General features: G+C 38.0%; 1 protein-coding gene across 1 annotated transcript in view; it reads right to left on the bottom strand.

Annotated features, from left to right (window-relative positions):
* Window positions 1-1,906: 1,906 nt before the first annotated feature.
* ZFR (zinc finger RNA binding protein) overlaps window positions 1,907-22,272 on the bottom strand; it is a 53,389-nt gene continuing 33,023 nt past the window's right edge. Inside the window, exons 15-20 of the mRNA XM_063295773.1 lie at window positions 18,968-19,109; window positions 14,569-14,666; window positions 13,642-13,737; window positions 8,396-8,507; window positions 8,175-8,272; window positions 1,907-3,327 (exon numbers count right to left, since the gene is read on the bottom strand). Coding sequence (XP_063151843.1) covers window positions 3,148-3,327; window positions 8,175-8,272; window positions 8,396-8,507; window positions 13,642-13,737; window positions 14,569-14,666; window positions 18,968-19,109 — 726 coding nt within the window. The 3' untranslated portion in view covers window positions 1,907-3,147. The remainder of the gene's footprint in view (window positions 3,328-8,174; window positions 8,273-8,395; window positions 8,508-13,641; window positions 13,738-14,568; window positions 14,667-18,967; window positions 19,110-22,272) is intronic.

Raw genomic sequence — 22,272 nt, 5'->3', positions numbered from 1 at the left:
ATATAAAAACTTTGAGCTAGCTTTGTTCTTGGTTCCTTCTTGCACGGAGGGACCCGCCTTTGCAAACGCGTGAATAAATCCTTTTCTCTGAATCATCGAACCTTGTGGATTGGAATTCTTTTGGGAGGTTTTCCCGCTGACAACGGCAATCTATTTCATTATAATGCAGTCAAACCACTCTATACATAAGGTAAAGGTAAAGGTTTCCCTTGACGTAAAGTCCAGTCGTGTCCGACTCTAGGGGGCGGTGCTCATCTCCGTTTCAAAGCCTTGGAGCCGGCGTTGTCCATAGGACACTTCCGGGTCATGTGGCCAGCATGACTCACGGAACTCTATACATGTTTAAGTACTAAATCCATCTAAACTCAAATGCTCTGGTTTAATTTTCCTCGGAGGCGGGTTATCTGGATATTTATATATAGTGTTGGACAGCAAAATAAGCAGGATAGTTGTGTAGTGAGGCTAGACTTCTTCCACTTCGTATAAAGTTCACATTTTGTAATTTGACTTGAAATTTCTTCTCTCTGCGCTAACATGGCTAAATGTCAGAATAAATGAGAATTGCAAATGTCCAACACATCTAAAGAACATGAGGTTTGGATAAGGTTTGGCAAACGTGTAGAGCGCATATTTAGACAGCCATGACTCTCCTAGCTGGAAAGCAGCTTTTCTTCTTCTTCTATAGCATTATCAACAAATATGGTGCTTTATACCGGAGCCTAAGCAAAAATAGCAGCTTTTGTCCTTAAGGAGTTTCTCACTTAAATTTGATGTGAGATTGGAGAAAAAAAGAATGCAGGAGAAAAAAGCTAACAAGGTTACATGAACTAAATTAGCTTTACCGAGATTAAAAAATTAAAGTGATATGAAAACTCGCCCCCAAATCATCTGTTTGAATGTATCGGTTGCATAAATCTTGAATGCCTTTAAGCATGTACGACTATGACAGCAGAAAGTGGCTCCCAGCTTCCCAGCCCAGCAAATTGGTTATTTGGCTTTTTTTGTTAAGAGATGCTGCAGGAATGCTTGGCTCACAGATTTCATTCACTGAAACTGCCTGCCCTAAGGGCAAATGTACTTTAAAGGCAGCCAGCCCTTCCTTAAGATATATTGCAAATTGGAATGAACTTAAGTCTATGGAAAGTATTTGCATGTATGTCTTACTGATGAAAAGATGTGTTTTTGGACGCTTCCTTTAATCTCTTTCCCAGGAACGATCTAATGTTACTGTCTTTAAATAGGGTTTTGCTTTTAAGAAACAGTGATTGCCGTTCCAGCCCTGAAAATCCCAGTTGCACCCTCTTCCCCACACACGTATTTTGATCACTTACACGCATTATGTTTTTGGTCTTTGAGTTATAATCAATATGATACCCCACCATTTGGGGAAGCATGATGTTCCCTATCCCCAACTGCCTTTCTGAAGAGCCATGCCTTTACAGCTTATAGTACTTTAGACTATTTTTCTAGATAGTTTCAGCAAGTGTCTAGAAATTCAAACCCCAATCTTTATGTGAGGGAGAAGCTTGTAGCAGCTGATGATTTTATTTATATTCTTCTTAGAAGTGTATTTTGTCTTTCCTCCAAAAGCTCAAGGCAATGAACACGGCCCCCCTTCCTTTCTGTTAATGCTACACTGGGTATCATCCTAAGTAAAAATAATTTAAAAACAAACATCACCTGAAGGCCTAGCAACATTCAAACAGTTTAAAAGGGCAAGAATTTGGCAATCTCTGATTAATTGGACTAGAATGCTTAATCTGGTTTACTGAAATTAGTTTGATCCAAAATTTCCTAGTTCTCAGGGCAGCTTTAGGAATATTATGGTATTGCTAAATTGATAAATGGTGAACTAGTGTAACTAATTGAGGTATTTGTCCTGAGTGTACAATCAACAGTATATCACTTAGCACATTTTAGTCTTTATTTGTGTATTCAACTGTAGTGTTGTAACAAATCACACCTGTGAACCAAAGCATACATCAACAGCCAGATGTAGACTGAATTACACCACTGCTATAATATTTAGCTGTTTGAAGGAGACATAAGCATACATTATGGCCACAAATAATTTTCTGCTATTTTCTTTACAGTATAGCCTTCAATTTATGAGAGATTGTTATCTTCAGTTTTAGGTTTAAATGAAAATCAGTGTATAATTTGATACAAGAACAGCAAAAGGAACAATTTCACAGGCACTGATATGGCAAACAATTATTTTTAATTCAGAGCTAATGGTATTACTACCATACTGATAAAGCTCTCCAAAAACAGCCAAACTCTACCCAAATAGGAAAAACTGTCCTCTTGCCTACATTTTCTGCAAAATTTCAGAAAGTTATTTTTTGGGCCTTGCTATGTCAAAGTCAATTGAACAAAGACCTAGACATGAAGCCTAAAACAATACTTTTTAAAAGCCGTTCTATTAAAAACAAAATCATGCAATTTTTGATCAATTTTGTAATTGCTAAAATTGCTGTCCATACTGCGTACATTTAGCATTTATACTGCTAATGTGTAACTAACAACAAACCTGATTAGAGTAACACAAATCTGTCTTAATTACACCATTATATCACTAGAGAGACAAATGCCATGGAATTGGCAGAAACATTTAATTGAAAGCACTTAAATAGCGGGATAAGAGGTTGTTAATGCTTCACATTAAGGAGAAATACTCCTGCAGCCCCACTTTACAAAAAAGTGTTCTGCTATAAAATATTAAGTGAAGGAGGAACTGTATTTACCATTTGTAATACAAAGCAACTTACAGCTAGAGTGAAAGGTAAGTAAAAATTCTTAATATATTTGCAAATACACAAAGCAACCGAAACACGTAACAATGTATTAAATACAGTACAACTTAAGTACACAGTGACCAGTTAACATAAAGAACAGAAATCAAGAGTTATATTTTAGAACCTAAAAAAAGGAGGCAGGCTAAAAACAAACCAAAAATCGAAATACAGTTTCCATTAGTAATCTTTTTCTACCATAATTAAGTCTGCACATCCTTTAAAATGGTGTGAATGCCTCACAAAAGTTTTGGGGGAGGTTGTACTTGAAAAGATATTAAGAATTGTTTTTACAACAAATGGCTTCCATTGTCACCTTCTTGTGTTAACAATGCACACACAAACTTCTTGTTTAAAAGTTATCATAGTCTTTCTTGTCTTTTTTCCCCTCAGCTTCAAATCCATCAACTCCATCACTGTCCCTTCTCCTTTTTCGATTGCTGTGGATGTTGAAACGCTGGTTCATCTGGGGCAATGGATCCATTCCTAGAACTTTGTGGATCTGACGGAATGCAAGGAGTCTCAGTGCAAACTAGTATCAAGAAGGAAGAAAAAAAGAAATCAGAATGATTGAATTTCAACTTTATAAGAACAGAGGCCTGTTAATTTTAATAAATCACTTCCAGCGGCAAAAACCTTACTTAATACATTTTTCAATACAAGAATTGGTTACTCACCTGGAACCTCAGTTTTTCATGTGGTCATCTGTGAATTACATAAGTTATGCATCTGTGCCAGTTTGGAAATTGCTAGTTGACAGAATAATTCGGTGGGACCACTTCCCCTCCACAACACATATTAGTAGGCTCACTGTCTGCTGAACCCATCACTTCTTAGGACTGACACAGCACATCCTAAGGGCGAGTTGTATGAATGCATACATCACCCCTTGAAGAATTACACTTACAAGCAAATAGCTTGGACTTAATTGTGGTCTCTGTAATTCACATACAAGGGTAAGTGTCAAGCTTCTTACAAGGAGGAGGATCTGATAATCAGGAGACCAGTGAGAGGAACATCATTACAAAGATTGCACGTGGGACTGGAAATCTAGTCTGTAGTGTTGTATGAAGATGTGGGGCTGAGTCTACTTGGTCTCCTGGTATAACTGCAGCAGGGAAATGGATCAGAAGGCTGCTCATGCTGCTAATAATCTTGTGAAATGGGCATGGATTGGAAGGGGGCATAGCATTTTGACCAGCTGATAGTAAACCCTGATGGTCACCATTATCCATTTGGGCAGAAAGAGGGGACCATGTTTTTTAGATGTGCCTTCAAAGGTCACAAAGAGTCCAGGTAAAAGCAAGAGCGCAGTGGGCATCCAAAGAATGATGTTTCCAGTGGTATTCAGAAGTTGGGAAAAAAGACAAGCAATGTGGTGGTTGGATTCAATTGGAAGGACTGTTTCTGGAAGAAAGGCATTACTTGGGTGAAGGATTATTCGGCATCTTTGAAAAACAAGGAAGTGAAGCTCTCTTTGCTGTACAATTTTCCAACTCAAAGAGCTGATGTTACAGCTACCAACAAAGCTACCTTCTGGTGAGAGGAAGTGAATCATAGGATAGGAGCATGACTGAAGCTCCTTTTTCTTGGTTCCCATCTGGGTTTGTTATCTCTGTCATTTTTGTTCTTTTTTGTTTTGTGTTGTTTTCTTGTTTTTAACAATTGTAAACTGTCCAGAGTCACTGGGAGTCAGGTGGCATATAAATTGAATGAATGAATGAATGAATCTGAGATGACCAGAGTAAGGGAGAGGCTCCAGGCTGGAAGCAGAATGGACACTAGAAGAGAAACATATGCTAAGCTTTTCAAGAACTTCTCCATGAGTAGATTTGAAAAAAGAAAATTACCAAGTGACAAAAGAAGAAAATAAACTGGATGTAAGCTACCCCCTTCATTGAAGAGAGAGCCAGGCCTTGTTGTTCCAAATGCAAGAGAAAGGTCAAAATATGACAGACCTCATACTGTACGAAATCAAATTGGTGTTCAAAGATGAAGATCTCAAAGGAGTTCCATTTAGTTGCATAGGAAGCCTTTATGAAAGGCTTTTGAGAAGACAAGGTTTGCTGTGCCTCATCCTGAAGGAGTTGTAGAACTGAATCCAGTTTTCCCATGCAAAAGAAGCGCCATGTAGCCTACTACATATGGGTTGAAAGAGGTGCAAAAGGATTTGAATATTTCTGTATGGGCTTGCTCTTGAAACACAGCAGTCACTAGAATTCTTTCATTACAGCTTCCTAACTTTCTTTTAATAAAGATTACTTATCTGAAGTTCTTGGATTTTTATGAGTTTGCCTAATTGCTTCCACTCCTGCCTGTTTGGTAAAACCTGACAGGACTGTCAAGAATCTGTAACATAAAATGTAAAATGGGGCAGTCTTTTTTCTGTATCTAATTACCATGGAATTCCAAACTGTGAGAAGCTCAAGTCTGTTGATACCTTGTGATGTCTCTGCTTAGACTGAGTATCTTGGATGCAGAGTTCTTGGATGTGAACTCTCCATCCTGACACGGATGTAGCAGTGGTGAGGGCAACTTATCACTTATACCAGAAACAAGAGCTGCCTCAAAAATATTTGAGATGGCAAAGGTCCCTAATTGGTGTCCTTCCTAGGAAAAGTACCTATGTAAGGAGCAATGAAGGAAAAAAATGACAGGAGTCTAGTTCTCCAGAGGAAAGTTCTCAAGAAGCAAGGAAGGAAACCACCTGAGGTAACTCTGGAGATGCCTTCAAAATGATGAGGTGGTCTGGTGTCAGTTTAGTTTAGAACACAAAACCTAAAAATAATCTGCTATAGAATCCCATATATCTCGAGAGTGAGCCAGGTTATCCCTAAATGTATGATATGGAGGAATATCAGAGTCAAATACATTATTTGGAATTGAGGCTGATGTCTATAAATCTGCTGTGTTGGGTGTCTAGACAATGCCAACATCTGGCTAAAGCACCTTGATATGAGATGGTATAGTTCTTCTGTCTGAAAGTCTGATAGTCTTTGGTCAAAATGTGAGTGGGATGAAGAAGTGTTGTAGAAAGCGTCTGAATCCTGTGCAGGATATTCAGGATATCAGCAGTGCTATTGCTGAATAATCCATCTTCTTCTAAGTCAAGCTCCTTAATTCTAGAACCTTTGGTGCCAGTCAGTGGAGCAGAGCCAGGCATGGTAATTCAGGTAAAAGAAGATGCTAGAACTCTGGCTGCTGAGAGAACATGATGAGTTGTATTTAATTCCTGCTTGGCAAACACACTGCTTCTGTCTGAAAACCCTGGACTAGTTTGTATCTCCCTGCAAATTAGGTAAGAAATAGGATGTCCTCTCTCACAGAAAATATTTTGCCATAACTTTCGACAGTTGGAAATACGGAGGAAGAGAATCCCAAAGAGTATTCCATCTCAGACTATCCAGTTTTTTGTCTTATACATGGATGCAGAATACTGTTGATGGTAAGAGCCTGATTTTGACAGTTCCAGTATACTAGAGTTGGGCAGTGGATGTTGGATTAGGAAAGGACATTTATCTTCCTTTAAACCGTAAATATTCTTGACCCAGTGAGAAGTCAGTAGCATAGAAACCAATTTGCCTCAGAAGGCTCTTGCTGTCTTCGGCAACACTGGAAGCACTGGAATTAGGACTGGTGAAGCAGTAGTGTCTTAAATTAATAGGTATAATGAGTCTTCTCCTATTTCAGAAGACTTCGTAACTTTCAGGCAAAGAGGGTGCCATCTTACCAATTTGTTTGCTGTAGGGATGGAGGCTTTCCAAAAGAAAATGGGGTATCTGAACCTCATCCTGAGCGTCAGACGATAATGTAAAAGGAGATATCAAGTAGAAAGAATAGGAATCAGAGGCATTATTGTCAAGTTCAGAGAGACTGGCATGAACTCTGCTATGGAATGAATATATGGTTCAGTGGCAGTGGATACAATTTAAGACCTCAGGAGGTACAAGTCATTTCAGGAAATGCAGGCCTAAATGACTGAGGGAAAGACAGTGATATTTATCCAAATCAGACTTAAGATGGGAGATAAGAGGGTATTACAGAGGAATAGATCTTAAGGCAAATCTGTCTTAGATCTCTCCTTCTGAGATTGATTTCTGTATCTGAGGAGAAGCTGGTGACAACTGGGCAGTATGGTCTGAAAAGGCCATCAAGAGCAGAACTGGTGGTATCAGGGCTGGAAAAGGGCATAATAGAGAAGAATTAGTGAGCTGGAATCAGGGAAGTGACAGGGCCTTTACCCATCTTTTTATTTTTGTCTTGTATGGAAATAGTTTGGCAGGCCACTCAGAAGGCTTTGAACCCTTACTGGGTGATTTCTTCAGTGCCAATAATGGTGATGCAGGGACCACTGCCCTATGGACAATGGAAGTGTGAAGGAAGCCAAAGGGAAATACATGCTTTGGAAACTGCTGCCCTTGAAACTTGCTCCCAGAAAGTGGGAGTGTCTGGTTAAGGCAACCATGATCTTCATCAAGGCAGAAAAAACACATCGTATGCCTCCAATGCCAGCATTTGCAAAAGGGGTTTTGAGAGTGATAAGGCTGAACACTGGATACCTGCAAGTCCTGATGAGTAACTTTAAGAAGTTTTGAGAAGAGTTGAGAGATTATAAACCAGTAAGAAAAACATTAAAAAGGAAAAAATAAAGAACTCAGGAAAATCAGCTCAAATTATGAATGTACTACTACGATGGTAGCTGAAAACAAAGGGAAACACTGTGAGGACCATGCTTAATTGTATGGCATGGGGAGGTGGGTGGGGGAAACCGGATACCAGCCAAATAATTCTGTAAGCTCTAGAAAGTTCTGAATAGAGCTCTACATAGGCACATTACCCAATGTACTTGAATCATAGACACCATGATGGACCTATCAGATTTTTTAGTATTTTGCAGTGATGTTATATACATAATGAGGCAAGTAGGTACCTGCTAGAATTTCCTACAGAATATTTAATTTTTGCCCATCTAGTATTGTTTTCCTAGTGAGTGACTTAATGATATTCAAAGTCCCTTCATTTTTAAAAATCAAGAGCAATAATTTATAAAATGTTATTACATGGGTAGGAACAACTAGGGAATATCAGGGCTGTAAACTGGACAGGAAAGCCAAAAGAAAAAAATAAAAATCAAAGAATGCAGTGGCAAACTCCTTCATGCTGTTGCCAAGAGAACTGCATAGAAGTGTCCATGAAATCAATATGAGTTGATCCTGACTCAAAGGAAACTTAAATAAGCTACTAAGTTATAAAAAAAGTTCTCCATTTACTTGAAAACAAGTGTTAAATACTACTGGGTAACACAATCGATTTTCAACTCAAATTTTACGGTTGCCTTGTCCATCATCTGTCTATCAGACATCCACAACATTCACTTACCTGTGCACTTGAAGTAATATCTTCTCTTTGCTGATCTGTCATTAAAGCAAGTGTATCAAAAGGATCTTTTTCGCAAGGATCGAGAAGGCCAGGACCACCTATAACAAACAGAATATACCAGAGATGCTATTTCATCCTTACTAAAATCTAAAGAAAAAATATGTAAGATATGCAAAAGTAATAATCAAGAAATTACTGATTTCAGGTATTATTCAACTTGCCTTTTAGGATAATTCCTGAAGATATACACTCAAATACTCTTCTTAATGCATCCCCAGGGCTTTGTGGTCCAGTAGCACTGCTAATTGCCTTTTCTACTAATAATTCCATTGCCTAAATAAATAAACAAAAATCAGCCACTGTCTATATTTTCATTTAAATCACAAATCAGAACTTTAATTACTGCGCACATTCCTTCTGGTTTGGTGCACCAGAGGCCACTGACAACAGGTAAAATTCTTGCACTCCCTAGGAAAGGCAGCAATCACATGACTCTCATTCCATCCATGGCTAAACTTTTGATACCAACTATACCAAGAAGCTTGCTTTAGGAGTAGGTAAGTAAAAAGAAAATTGTAAGTCTCTGCGAGAGACCAACAGAGTGAACAGAGTCTGGGGTGGTGGTGTGATCCAATTATTAAGTTGGAAAGACTGCTATTGCTTGAGTGGATAGTTGGATGGTTCTACCATACTAAAGAGAGCCAGTTTGGCCTGGGGTTAAGGCATCAGGCTAGAAACTGGGAGATGGTGAGTTCTAGTCCTGCCTTAGGCACAAAGCCAGCTGGGTGACCTTGGGCCAGTCACTTTCAGCCCTAGGAAGGAGGCAGTGGCAAACCACTTCTGAAAAACTTTGTCAAGAAAACTGCAGGGACTTGTCCAGGCAGTCTCCGAGACACAACTGAATGGATTAAAAAATCTTATTAAACTGGTGGGAACTTTTAGTGACAAATGCTACGTTTGGCATGTGAGGGACGCATGCAAAATGCTTTGGCTGAATTTTAGGAATAGCGATCTACCGTTAATGCCCCTTCTAACAAATAAATTCAACAAAGATGAGTATGTCAACTTTGTATTATCTAGTGCAAGTACTCAAGTTAGTTCATGTGGCTGGGTTTGTGAAGAACACTGCTGACATTGCTGCCTTCCTTGTAGAATGTGCAGTAAGGTGCATCTTATAAGAAGATCCTGTACATCATGTATCTTATACCACCGGGAAAGACAGTGCAGAATGAAAGGAAACAAATCTAGCCTGCAGGGCTTGCTGAGTCCTTTATGAACAACAGTCTTCTGGCACAAGCCAGCTTTCGTGTCTTTTCAGAAGCTTCAGAAGCTTTGAAAGAGATGACGGGCAAGAGAAACTTACGCATTTTATGAAAAACAGGCAGTGAGCTGTTGAATGAAGGAGGGACTGGGGCACAGAATTATAGTGCCCTCTGAAAAACGCACATGTGGTCTCTAATTGATGGGGCTAATAGTTCTAAAATCCTCATAGCTAAGGCAACTGCTACCAGAAAAAGGATCTTCTGGGAAAACAACTATGTGGAAGATATTTTACAAATTAAAATACTGTAATGATTTATTTAGTGCCTTGAGCACTGTGTGGAAGTTCAAATAGGAAAGCACTTGACAGATTAAAGAGGACACCTCTGTGTAGAAGTACAAGAGATGAGGATGCGATTGTATGGATTGGCATCTTGATTTGGAGAGAACAGAAAAGATGGCTGAGGCCTGTTTTGATGAGTTCACCTTCAAGTTTAGGTACAAACCAGTTAACCAACAAGGGGGCAATTTGTATAGAAATGAGAACTAAATGTGAACTGAATATGAGCACTAGATCAGAGTTGAAGAGTCTGGAAGACTGATGATGGGATCTTCTATCTTCAATGCCTAGGCTCTGATAGCCAAAAAAGCATTCAAAGTGTTTGGCTCATTCCTTGAAGAATCCACTGCTGAGGGAAAATGGCAAAAATTTCTGGAAGAGCGGAGGCACCCATACTATTTATGATATTTGGAGGGGCTGTGGAAAATGTTTAATTTCCAGCTAGCAGAAGTTAAGAAGAGCTGACTCTCTAGTGAATGACAAGTAAAACTTGAAGAAATATAGCCTGAGACTGTAAGTACTAAAATATAACCCACAAGTACTGGATTATGTAATTCCTGCCTTTTCTGGGGACCAGAAGAATGTAATACATTGCTGGAAACCTTCTTATTCCAACAGAAAATATAGGATTCCCTTAAGAGATGGTATATAGCATAAAGTAATTGTGTAGGTACTAAGCAAAACTTCAGGAACGGAAACATAAATGAATACAGTAACAGTTTCAGAAAGTCTACCATAAAGAAAACATTCACTTTCCTATAACCAATTATACTGTCATATTTATTTCAGTAGTGAAGATTTTTTTTTAAGTTCTTCCTTTCCCTTACAGTTCCCAGTTCTACCATCTAAAATACACAGCTTGTAATAAAAAGATTTTTAAAATATTGAATGAGTGGACTTTTGCTTATTTAGAAATATTTCATTTTGCTGTCATGCGATATTTTTTGTTTTTATTGAACTATGATTAACAAATAATATCAGGTAACTACATTAACATAAATCCAAGATACATATAAAGAAAAAAAATGTAGAAAATACAAAAAAGAACTACTGCTATGTAAATAGAGAGGTACTGCACATGTACAAATTTACCATATATTGTGCAATTATTATTTTGGCTGCTAAAATTAAATAGATTAATTACTTTATTTTTAAGGTTGAGGTTTGGTCCTGTAAATAACTCCATTAAGCCAAACTCTGGGGAGCATTCAATCCTTTGTTTAGTGATGTTACTTATCTCCCCAATCATTTTATGCCAAAAGAGTATAGCTTTATCACATGACCACCACAAATGAAAAAATGACCTTTTTTTAGAACAACCTTTCCAACATTTGGAAGAATAATTTTCATACATCGGTGCCAATCTAACAGGAGTCAAGTGCTAATCTTGCACTGGAGCTGAGGTGAATACACCCGGTTTCCATAATTTCTGCCAATTTATCTCCTGTATGGGATTACCAAAATCAGTATCCCAAGCTTCCTTTAAGCCATATGGTGGATCTCCTATTTCTAATTGCAACAATAACTTATACATTTTTGAGAGTTCCTTTTGGTTGTTCTAAATAGCAAAGGATCAAATTCTCGAAATTGGTATAAGGCCATGTTGTTGAAGCTCTAATATTTCCATTGCCCAAAAGAGATTTGAGTTGATACCAAAAGAGCCACGGTGATTTATCACCTATTCGTTGCTTTATCTGATCTTTGAGAGGTTCCCTATTACTATAAAAATCTTTTAGTCTATAAAAATTGTATTCTCTCAAAATTACTTTAGCCAAACCATAATTATTATCTTGATCTATAGTGCATTCGGAAAGTATTCAGACCCCTTTCACTTTTTTCAATTTTGTTATGTTGCAGCCTGATACTATAATCATTGAAATTCATTTTTTTCTCATTAATCTACACTCAGTACCTCATAATGACAAAGTGAAAACAGAATTTTAGAAATTTCTGTAAATTTATTAAAAAGGAAAAACTGAAATATCACATGTATGTGATTACGTACATGTGATATGTTACTCAGTACTTTGTTGAAGCACCTTGGGCAGCAATTACAGCCTCGAGTCTTTTTCGGTATGACGCGACAAGCTTTGCACACCTGGATTGGGGGACTTTCTGCCATTCTTCTTTGCAAATCCTCTCAAGCTCAATCAGGTTGGATGGGGACTGTCAGTGGACAGCCATTTTCAGGTCTCTCCAGAGATGTTCAATAGGGTTCAAGTCAGGGCTCTGGATGGGCCACTCTAGGACATTCACAGAGTTGTCCCTAAGCCATTCCTGTGTTGTCTTGGCTGTGTGCTTAGGATTGTTGTCATGTTGGAAGATGAACCTTTGGCCCAGTCTGAGGTCCTGAGTGCTGTGGAACAGGTTTTCATTGAGGATATCTCTGTACTTTGCTCCATTCAGCTTTCCCTCAACGCTGACCAGTCTCCCAGACCCTGCTGTTGAAAAACACCCCCCCAGAATGATGCTGCCATCACCATGCTTCACTGTTGGGATGGTATTGGGCAGGTGATGAGCAGTGCCTGGTGTCCTCCAGACATAACATTTAGAATTGAGGCCAAGCAGTTTAATCTTGGTTTCATCAGATCAGAGAATCTTGTTCCTCACAGTCTGAGAGTCCTTCAGGTGCTTTTTTGCAAACATCAAGTGAGCTTTCATGTGTTTTGCACTGAGGAGAGGCTTCTGTCTAGCCACTCTGCCATAAAGCCCAGATCAGTGGAGGGCTGCAGTGATGGTTGTCCTTCTGGAACTTTGTCCCATCTCCACACAGGATCTCTGGAGCTCAGTCAGAGTGACCATCGGGTTCTTGGTCACCTCTCTTACTAAGGCTCTTCTCCCCTGATTGCTCTGTTTGGCCGGGCGACCAGCTCTTGGAAGAGTCCTGGTTGTGCCAAACTTATTCCATTTGAGAATTATGGAGGCCACTGTGCTCATGGGAACCTTCAGTGCAGCAGAAATTTTTTTGTAGCCTTCCCCAGATCTGTGCCTTGCAGTAATCCTGTCTCTGAGCTCTGTAGGCAGTTCCTCTGACCTCATGGCTTTTGCTCTGATACAGTATGCATTGTCAGCTGTGAGGCCTTCTATAGAGAGGTGTGTCTTTCCAAATCATGTCCAATCAATTTAATTTACCACAGGTGGACTCCAATCAAGGTGTAGAAACAGCTCAGCAATGATCAAGAGAAATGGAGGCACCTGAGCTAAATTTCAAGTGTTGTTGCAAAGGGTCTGAATACTTATGTACATGTGATATTTCATTTTTCCTTTTTAATAAATTTACAGACATTTCTAAAATTCTGTTTTCACTTTGTCATTATGGGGTACTGAGTGCAGATTAATGAGAAAAAAAATGAATCTGAACGACTGTAGTATCAAGCTGCAACATAACAAAATTGAAAAAAGTGAAGGGGGTCTGAATACTTTCCGAATGTACTGTATATATGTTATTAAAGGAGTTAATGTAACAGATAAATAATGAATCCTCAATTTAAGAGACTCATGGGGGAAGCTGTGTCTATCTGTTAGAGCTGAATGTCTGTTAAATGGCAACGGGATTTTACATGCAAATAAAAGGTCATGTTCATAACGAACAGAAAAGGTACAGACGATGTTCAAACTATCTGCGAAGCAATGAATTTCATCTTGCTTTGGGCAAAGTCTGTATTGCCTGAAATTCAGATTTTGTTTGTTGCATCCAAAGTCCACTGAATCAGAGGCTGTAAAATCGAGGGTCTATTGTAATGTTGATTTTGGAAAGAAATCAACGAAGTCTGAGAAACTAAGTAGTGCATTTGGAAGGAAAGATACCAGAGCAAATACGATACCTCCCTTGTGATAATAGGCTCATGGTTTTAAAATACTACTTACCCAGCTTGGGAAGTCAGACCAAGTGGGAACTCGCTGACAGAGATCACGAAGGATACGTATGATAATGACACAGGACTGCAGACCGTTAGCTCTAGCCTTGAGAGCAACACAAAATCGAGTTAATTGATCCCAGCACCAGTAGCAAAAGAGGCCTCTTAGAAAAGCTAAAACGCCACTGTTCAATGGAAGCTCAAACTCAGGAAATAAACAAGTCAATGGGAGACGCTCCAGGAGCTGCCATTTACAGAAGCCTTTTATGCCAAGGTTAGTAGCTTAACAAGTCAAGGTGCACAGGTTACGTTGCAAGTCTAACATTCCTTGAATTCCTGCACACTTTGACCTAGGATTTACTTGTAACAGCACATACAATTACCTTCCTATAATAGAAATACGAAAGTGAAGAGCTAACAAGTAGAGAGAATGAAAGGCTATGGGAATCTGTTTGGTTTCCTGCTTGTGCCTTTGCTGAAGCGCAAAGTCACAGAACCAAATAGTTCCTCACCTTTCATTCCCTACACTTAGTGAGCTTAAAGAAATAAAAAGTAAAAGTCTTATGTCTAAAACACAAAGCTTTAAACACACATTCTGTTATTTAAAGCAAAGTTACTCTGCAGCCTTATGGAATACATAACAGATACAAAACATACAATTCCCCCAGAGCGAGTCAAATGTTCAACCTCGCTGTCTGGTCAGAAAAACAAGCTGACATCAAATTGGCAAGAACTGAGTAAACAGTTCTTCTGTACAAATCTTCAGAGAAGAATTAATTTTTTCCCCTCTAGCCATTTAATTTTATATATGTGTACATATATTGACTATGGGCAACCTGGATTTTTTTTTTTTTTTGTGTAGTTTAACATCCAACTGAACAACTGAACTACTCTCTCTCATAAGGCTACAAGAAGAAAGTAAAATGATGTTCCGAACCTGGAACCACTTAGCGTGGCGTAGAGCAGCCAGAGCGTCAAGGCATTTTTGCCTGTCCAAGACGTCCGGTGGGTCTTTCACCATACCCGAAGTTACATCTAAAATGGATTGAATTGGCAAAATGCAGTGAGGAACGGGTGTTTGACCAGGTGAGCAAGACAGTTCCTTAAAATAGCTTCCATGTCACACATGCCATTTATTTTGAAATCCCTGTCTCCCATGTATTATCATCAGCGATATTCCTTAAACTGTGTATCATTTAGCCCAATATGAAAAATAATCAAGAGCATAACAAATGTTAGCTCTCAATCTTATCTTTTTATGCTCATCTACTTGTGAAGAACATCCACTGGAAAAATGATTTTCCCCTAAAATTAAAATGTTGAAGGAAGAATGGTTGGACACAGTGCACCAGCACAGGAAACACAAGACAGAAGGAACACAAAAATCCACTTGAATGAAGTAAAAGTTACAACAAACAGTGAGCAAAATCAAGCTGGAAATTCTCCTGTGCGGGCTTCACTGAACTGAATGGGCATTTCTATTTGCTTCCCATTCAATTTAATGAAACTTGTGCAGGAAAACCTCCCAGTGAATTGTGCCCTGTGTTTGTTGGGACAACTTAAAATGACCACATGCTACCTTAAAACATAGTCTCAGTTAAAAGTAAAATTCTCAAGTACTCAAGAGGTACTACAATACCTCACATTAATGCAAGTACAAAGCATACTTATAGAACAATCAAGGTTATTTGATTTTATGGAGTTGAAAGAAATGTGAAGTACTGTACAAAATTTTAAGCCAGGAGCATCTGTACATTTTCATATTTCTTACTCTGTTTTGGTCCTACAGTATGGAGGTGCATGCCATATATATCCATCCCAATTTCATCTAGAAAGATACCAAGAGAAAACTAGAAATATTTAAGAGAAGAAAAAGATGGGGAAAACCCCAAACCATGAAGACCAAAAGTTCTGTAGAAAGAAAAACACTGTAGCTAGCCAAAACCCTAAAAGGATTTTGCCAATTGTGTCTAAATGTGGGGCAGGTATAATTTTATAACAATTTTAACTGATTGTGATTTTGAAACTACAACTTATCAGCAATAATATTTATAGCAAGATTTTTATTTTTTGCCAAAGTGAGCTTGCTGTTACAATAAACATTTAATGTGCCACAAGACACAACTGAACATTAAAATGTAACCTAATGTAAGCAAACATACTAGTAACAGCAAATCAAAGACCCAAAAAACACACCAAGGAAAGAATGTAAAGCCAAGGAATTAACAGATCAGGCTTGACAGTTGGTCATCAATGAAGACATGAAGAGAAACAGATCAAGAGGAAATGTCAAGCTTGAAATTATGTCATACTTGATCTATCTACAGAATATTTCAATTTTATAGAGAATGCTACGTCTGTGGAAATCCTCATGAATATTTTACTATGGGATTTATGGGTCCTATATACTGTCATTTACTAGCTACCCCTATACAAAGTGAAGATTGATATCCACTAATTGGAGATTTAAAAGCAATTGAAAGAAGACATTAAGATGATAGATACTGTCAAGTGAAAGGCAAAAGAAATTTAAAGATAAAAGAGTCAACTGAGGCCAAAGTCATCATTATTTGGTAAGAAGTTTTTAAGGTTTGTAGTAATGAATATTGTCAATAGGTTGTTTATTCTATTTCATAATTATGTACTTATAAGTGACTTCAGTTACCTTATCACTGAAGTCTTATTAAAATAATTTAAAAATGAACATTAACATTTCAAAACATAAGTACAAATGTTTATTAATAAACTATATATAATTAATGAGCAAGAAAAGGTATATGAATCAGCTCTATTAAAATTAGTTAGCATTTTGCCATTGACCTCAGTGTAAGATAAATTGTATCTATCCATAAATCAACTCTGAAACTTGGGAGTCATCAAAAGATGCCAAAGCAGCTATAGAAATTGGGAAGACATCTAGGCTGGATATCCATTGAAGCAGCTTTCCTATATGTGGATTTTTGCATCTGTTTTAAGATTTCAAATGGATTAACCCCTTAAACTCTAATTCTTAATCAATAAATTAAAAAAAAATTAGCCATCATTTTTAAAAGTGATTACTTTTCTGTATTCTGTATATAAGGGGTTAATCTTCAGTAAGACATGCTGTGTCCACACTATTTCATTATTAAAAAGTTAACAGGTAGGTAATGCTCTTTCAATTCCAGATATGAATTAAGTAATACCCAGTCAACTATTTCAACACTAGTGTGAACACTGCTTAATTCCAGAGAGAAAGACAAGGACAAGAAGGAAAAAAACCAACACAAAAGTTAACAGTAAATGCTAGGACTATGCAACCAAACACCCTCATTGTTCAAATATGGCAGGTGTGACACTGAGCTTTAAAAACCTTGGTCAAAAATCCTTCCGCTGTCTTGGCAGCAATCCCTGACAGGATTCAATTGTCTCTGCTAGAAGGCTTTGGATGGGGACTAACAAAGCTAAGGATAAAAAACAAACATAAAAACAGAAATATTCTTTGCTGAAGAAACACATTCCACAGCAGTTTCGAGCATTTTTAGTATTATATCCATAGCAAATTCAGTAAAATTTACTGTTGAATGCACAAAACTGCAAAGCAAAATTCCTATATATTTAACAGTTTTGTGTTACCTTCTCTTTCTTTCATCTCCCGCTTCAGTTTGTAACTGAATAGGATTACACAGGATTAAAGATATCATTTAGCAAACAAGAATACATTAACTAAAAATTGGACTCTTCCAACAAAGCCTTCCTTGTCACCTGAATTCATCTCCCAAAAGCCAGCTAGTTTCCATCAACCTTTTTAAGACACCGAGCATTAGTTGCAGTAATATATATATATCTATATCTATATATATATTTTGCAACAAATAAGCAATAATCTTTATAGAACCTTGTTTATTGCAAATCTGCATTTAAGTATCATTTAGACATTTCAAACTTTTTTGCATATTTGTTTAAAGCTGCTCAGTGTCTTGAGGAAATTATTCAAAATAAAAGCTTTGCTTCCTTCAAGGTAATACTTAGCAAGTGAATTAAACTTAGGATAGCAACTGTAATTCAAATCTGGATCAGATAAAAATAGAGCTTTGTTTTCTTTTAAGACAGAGAGCCAATATGTCCAGAATTCAAATGCTCTTTAAAAAAAAAAGTTTGATTCTTTTCATAAACAATTTTTTTGTAACCTTTATATGCCATTTATGATTATGTTGGTATGTAAATATGAATAAATTAAACTCATGGCAATTAGGCAACACTTTTTTCTATCTGAATGTAATGCTTACATTGCATATAAAGCATTCAATTAAAATGTATGTCAATGTTCAGTCATATTTTCAAAGAAGCTTGTTGATAAAGTTTTCTTAAATTATACTTTTTTTTAAAGCATAATGCTACGAATTCATTATATGGCTGCATGCAAGCATGCATCCTGTCTCTGGTCCCTATTAAGAATTTTAACATAGCCAGCAATACAACTGTGTTTTCTGTTACACATTCCTATCCAATAATAGAACTCTGTGAAAATAATTATTTCGCAGATGTAAGAGAAAAGAAAATAAAGTTCACTTTATCTGACCCATATAGAGAGCCAACACATTGCAGACATTAAATTATCATGCTTGCTGGCTTTAAAACATCTGTAGCTTTCAAAGGATAACAGAAGTGGCCCTAAAGCAACGCTGCTGGCACAGTAGGATTGCAGAGATTATAAATCCATACTGCTTTTCAAAGCTCGAGTATCTACTTTAACTGATCTCAGCTACCTCTTTATACTATAAACACACTGCATGTGTCCTGTTCAGTTAAAACAATCTGATCAACACCAGGAGCTCCACAGGTGACACTCTAGATCAAAAATCAACCTCAAAAAACTGGAAAAAAATACACACCTTGCTCCAAGCAAAGTCATAAGTGTTTTTAAATTAAAAATCAACTAAGCAATTAGACATTAAATACAGCAAAACCATGTAATAGATAACAAGACTGATCTAGAGTCAGAGACACAGTATAATTTCCTGATGCAATTTCTCTTTTACAGAAAACCATTTCTTGATGATCAGCTTGTAATACTTGTACAAAACGTTTATTTTTCTGAAGATTTTTCCAACGAAACTAAAAAGTAAATAAATAAATCACCTTTTCCAGAAATCTGAGGTTGTTAGTTACAGTAAATAAATCTAAAAAAAGAATGTAGGTATTTTCCAAAAATACACTCTAGCAAAAGTTGTTCATAACTGAATTGAATCTAAATGTGTATCACATGCCAGCACGTTGCCTTCCAGGACTTAACGCAATCTCAGAATAGTACAAATTCTTAATTAAAATTGAACATCTTTTAACAGATTTCGAACCTCCATCCCTCATGTTCTCTTCCCGAATCACTGGTGATGTCAAAGTTATCGTCACTTGCATTTTTGGTTCCACACACGAATTCAAAATGATTGCTGCTTCTTGTACAGCACATTTTATTTCATATTTCTCAGGGCTGATTACCTATGGGAAGAAAAATATTAAAACTTTTTCACAAAACAGAGAAGCACTCTTTTATATTTATATATCACACTCTTTATTTTTGTGTTTTTTTCCCTTCCTTGATTTATTGTTTGTTTTGATGCTGGATGCTGCCCAGAGTCACACCATTTTTATGCTGTATGATGCCCAGAATCACACCATTTGAGTTGGGTGGCCTTATAAATAATAAAGTAAAAACAAACACAATGAACAACTGGAAAATTCAGTGTCACAGAGGTAAGTTAATATCTATCTATCTATCTATCTATCTATCTATCTATCTATCTATCTATCTATCGTTCTACCTATCTATCGTTCTACCTATTGTTCTATAGCTTCAAGTGGAGTAGAAATCACTGACTTGAATCCTGAATTAAGTTCTGTATAGGATCCAAGCACCTGTGATGTACAAAACACTACCCCAACCTGAGACACTCTAGTTGATGTATTTGGGAGTTGCAAGCAGAAAATATTTGGAGAGCACTCAGCTGGAAGAGGATAGTGTGTTGTATTTGATTGTAATGTTCCCTTTATCATCATCTGTTATATAGGTAGTCCTTGCCTAATGACCACAACTGGAACTGGAATTTCAGTTGCTAAGCCATGCAGTTGTTAAGCATCACATGACTGGACCCAATTTTACAACCATTTTCACCAAGGTTGTTAAGTGAATCATGCAGTCATTAAACGAATCAGTGGTTCCCAACTGATTTGGCTTGTTAGAAGCTGGCTGGGAAGGTCGCAAATCACGATCACGTGACAGCAGGATGCTGCAGCTGGTTGTAAATGCGAGCTGGTTGCCAAGCACCCATATTGTGATCACATGACTGCATGGGTGGTGCAACGGTTGTAACTTTGAGGGCGGGTCATAAGTAACTTTTTTTTAGCCCTGCCATATCTTCGAACCATTGTTAAATGATTGGTCAATAAGCAAGGACTACCTGTATATACATACATACATTTACTATACTGTCAAGCCACATACAACTGGGCAAGATCAAGGAAGCAAGAATGATACAGATTTCAGTAAGGTAACTTTCATGCTAGTCTGGGGAAAATACCGAATTTTGGAAACTCTAGGAAGTATTTCCCACTTTCATTTATAGTAAAATTCACTAAGGCAGAATATCTTTGAATCCTTTAAAATGTTTCTTCTCAGTTTTCTTTCCACCTTGGGCTAAATTGCTATTTATGACATAATCTGTCAAGTGTCTAGCCTGCTATTTCTTGATTGTTTACATCTACTCTCTTCTCCATTCCTTTTTCAGGCTCTTCACAATCCCTCACATATTTTATTTATTTGATTTACATAGCCACCCATATGTGACTGGGCAGCTTACAATAAAATAGATAAAAACAAACAGAATACATAATATAAAATAAAACACATGGCAGCTAAACTTCATAAAGAACCTTCAACAAAGCCAAGAGATGGGCTGTATCATGTTTCTGGAGTCCCAGGCCTGGACACAAAACCAAGTTTTTAGGGCCTTGCAGAAGGCCAGCAGGCTCAGGGCTAACTTAATCTCAGGTGGAATGATTTTTCACAGGGTGGATGCTTGTAATGGTATGTGGGAGAGATCTTGGGAGACTGGGCAAAGAGATGCTGCCAAGCGAATGGCCAGATAAGAGACAGCTTAGCCCACAACTGGATAGTGGGTGGGGCAAGAGCCTCAGAAGAGACTCTCTCTAGTTTCTCGGGCTGTACAGGAGATGGGGGGGTGGGAGGATTGTACTTTCAGACTTGCAAGATTTTGTCAACGTAGCTTTACAATACAGTAGAAAGCTCATATGGACATGATTCCTATCTGGTTTACCCTGCGAGGCTGACAGCGCCAAGGCAGAAAAGCCTGTCCTCCTTGGTCCCACCAGCCAACATTCCTTAGCTGATGGCAATTATCTGGATAATTACCTAGACTTTACAACTCAAATAATTATCAAACTTTTTTGTTTAAGGAGAAAAAAAATCGAGAGATTCAATAATATATTTACATCCTGTAAAATATATGCAGGTGGTCCTCACTTAACAAAGGTAGTTGGGGCTGGAATTAAAGTAAAGCATGATGATTAAAGTAAAGCATGGAAGTAAAGCATGATGACACGTGACCACAGTGCTTAGCAACGGCAATCCTGGCAGTCCCCATTGCTGTCATTAAATGAGGACCTCCTCGCAACTTCCTGCCAGCTTCCAACAACCAAAGTCAGTGGGGAAGCTGGCAGGAAGTTGCAAGTCCCAAGCGGCTTGCAAGCAGGCTGGCAGGCAAGTAAATGGCGTGTGTGAGCATTTTGGGGCCTGGTGTTGGCTGCTGCTGGGTGAGGGAGGGTGCACAGGTGATTGCAGCAATGCGTGCAAGCGATTTTGGGCCCAGAGGTGACTGCTGCCAGGTGGGGGAGGATGTGCTGGTGGCTGCAGTGGTGCGCACAAGCATTTTTGGACCCCGGGGTGGCTGTGCTCAGTGGGGAAGACACTCGAGTGACTTGCGACCTTCCCTACTGGCTTCCCCATTGACTTTGCTTGTGGGAAGCTGGCAGTGAAGGCTGCAAATGGCAATCATGTGACCATGGGGTGCTGCAACCGTTGTTAAGTGTGACCTAGTTGCCAAGTGCCCAGATTGCGATCACATGACTGCGGGGGTGGTGCGACAGCCAGAAGTTCAAGGATCAATTGTAAGTACCACTTGTTCAACACCTTCGCAACCATGGTCAGTAATGAGTGGTCAGTAAGTGAGGACTACCTGTAGTTTGACTAGAAACCCTGACACTATAAAAATGTGTTCAGTTTTTAAAGATTCATATTTTTTGTAATGTTACAGTATATTATCACAGCCTCCCTTTTGGAGTGACATAATTTGTTCTAATGTCTGTTCAATAAAGTAAAGTCAATCCATTCCACATGCAATAGTCCACCAGTATAAAGATGAGGTCCATATGATTCCCTATAGAGAGAACTCTCTTGCTTCCTATCTTTAAAGAAAAATATATCAATTAATTGGGACAATATAAATAATGCACATGGTTCCTTCAGAATCCAATCCACAGGTACGAAAAGTTACAAGAGAAACATTTTGATTTTTTGCTTTTTAATTTGGCCTCCCTCTGATTTTACAGTAGAAACACAAACTCATGTTTTAAACTGGTTTAAAGG

This window comes from Candoia aspera, chromosome 2, assembly GCF_035149785.1.
Source record: "Candoia aspera isolate rCanAsp1 chromosome 2, rCanAsp1.hap2, whole genome shotgun sequence".
Taxonomy (NCBI): Eukaryota; Metazoa; Chordata; class Lepidosauria; order Squamata; family Boidae; genus Candoia; species Candoia aspera.
Note: the sequence above shows the minus strand (reverse complement) of the source record. Positions and strands in the feature narration are given on the sequence as shown.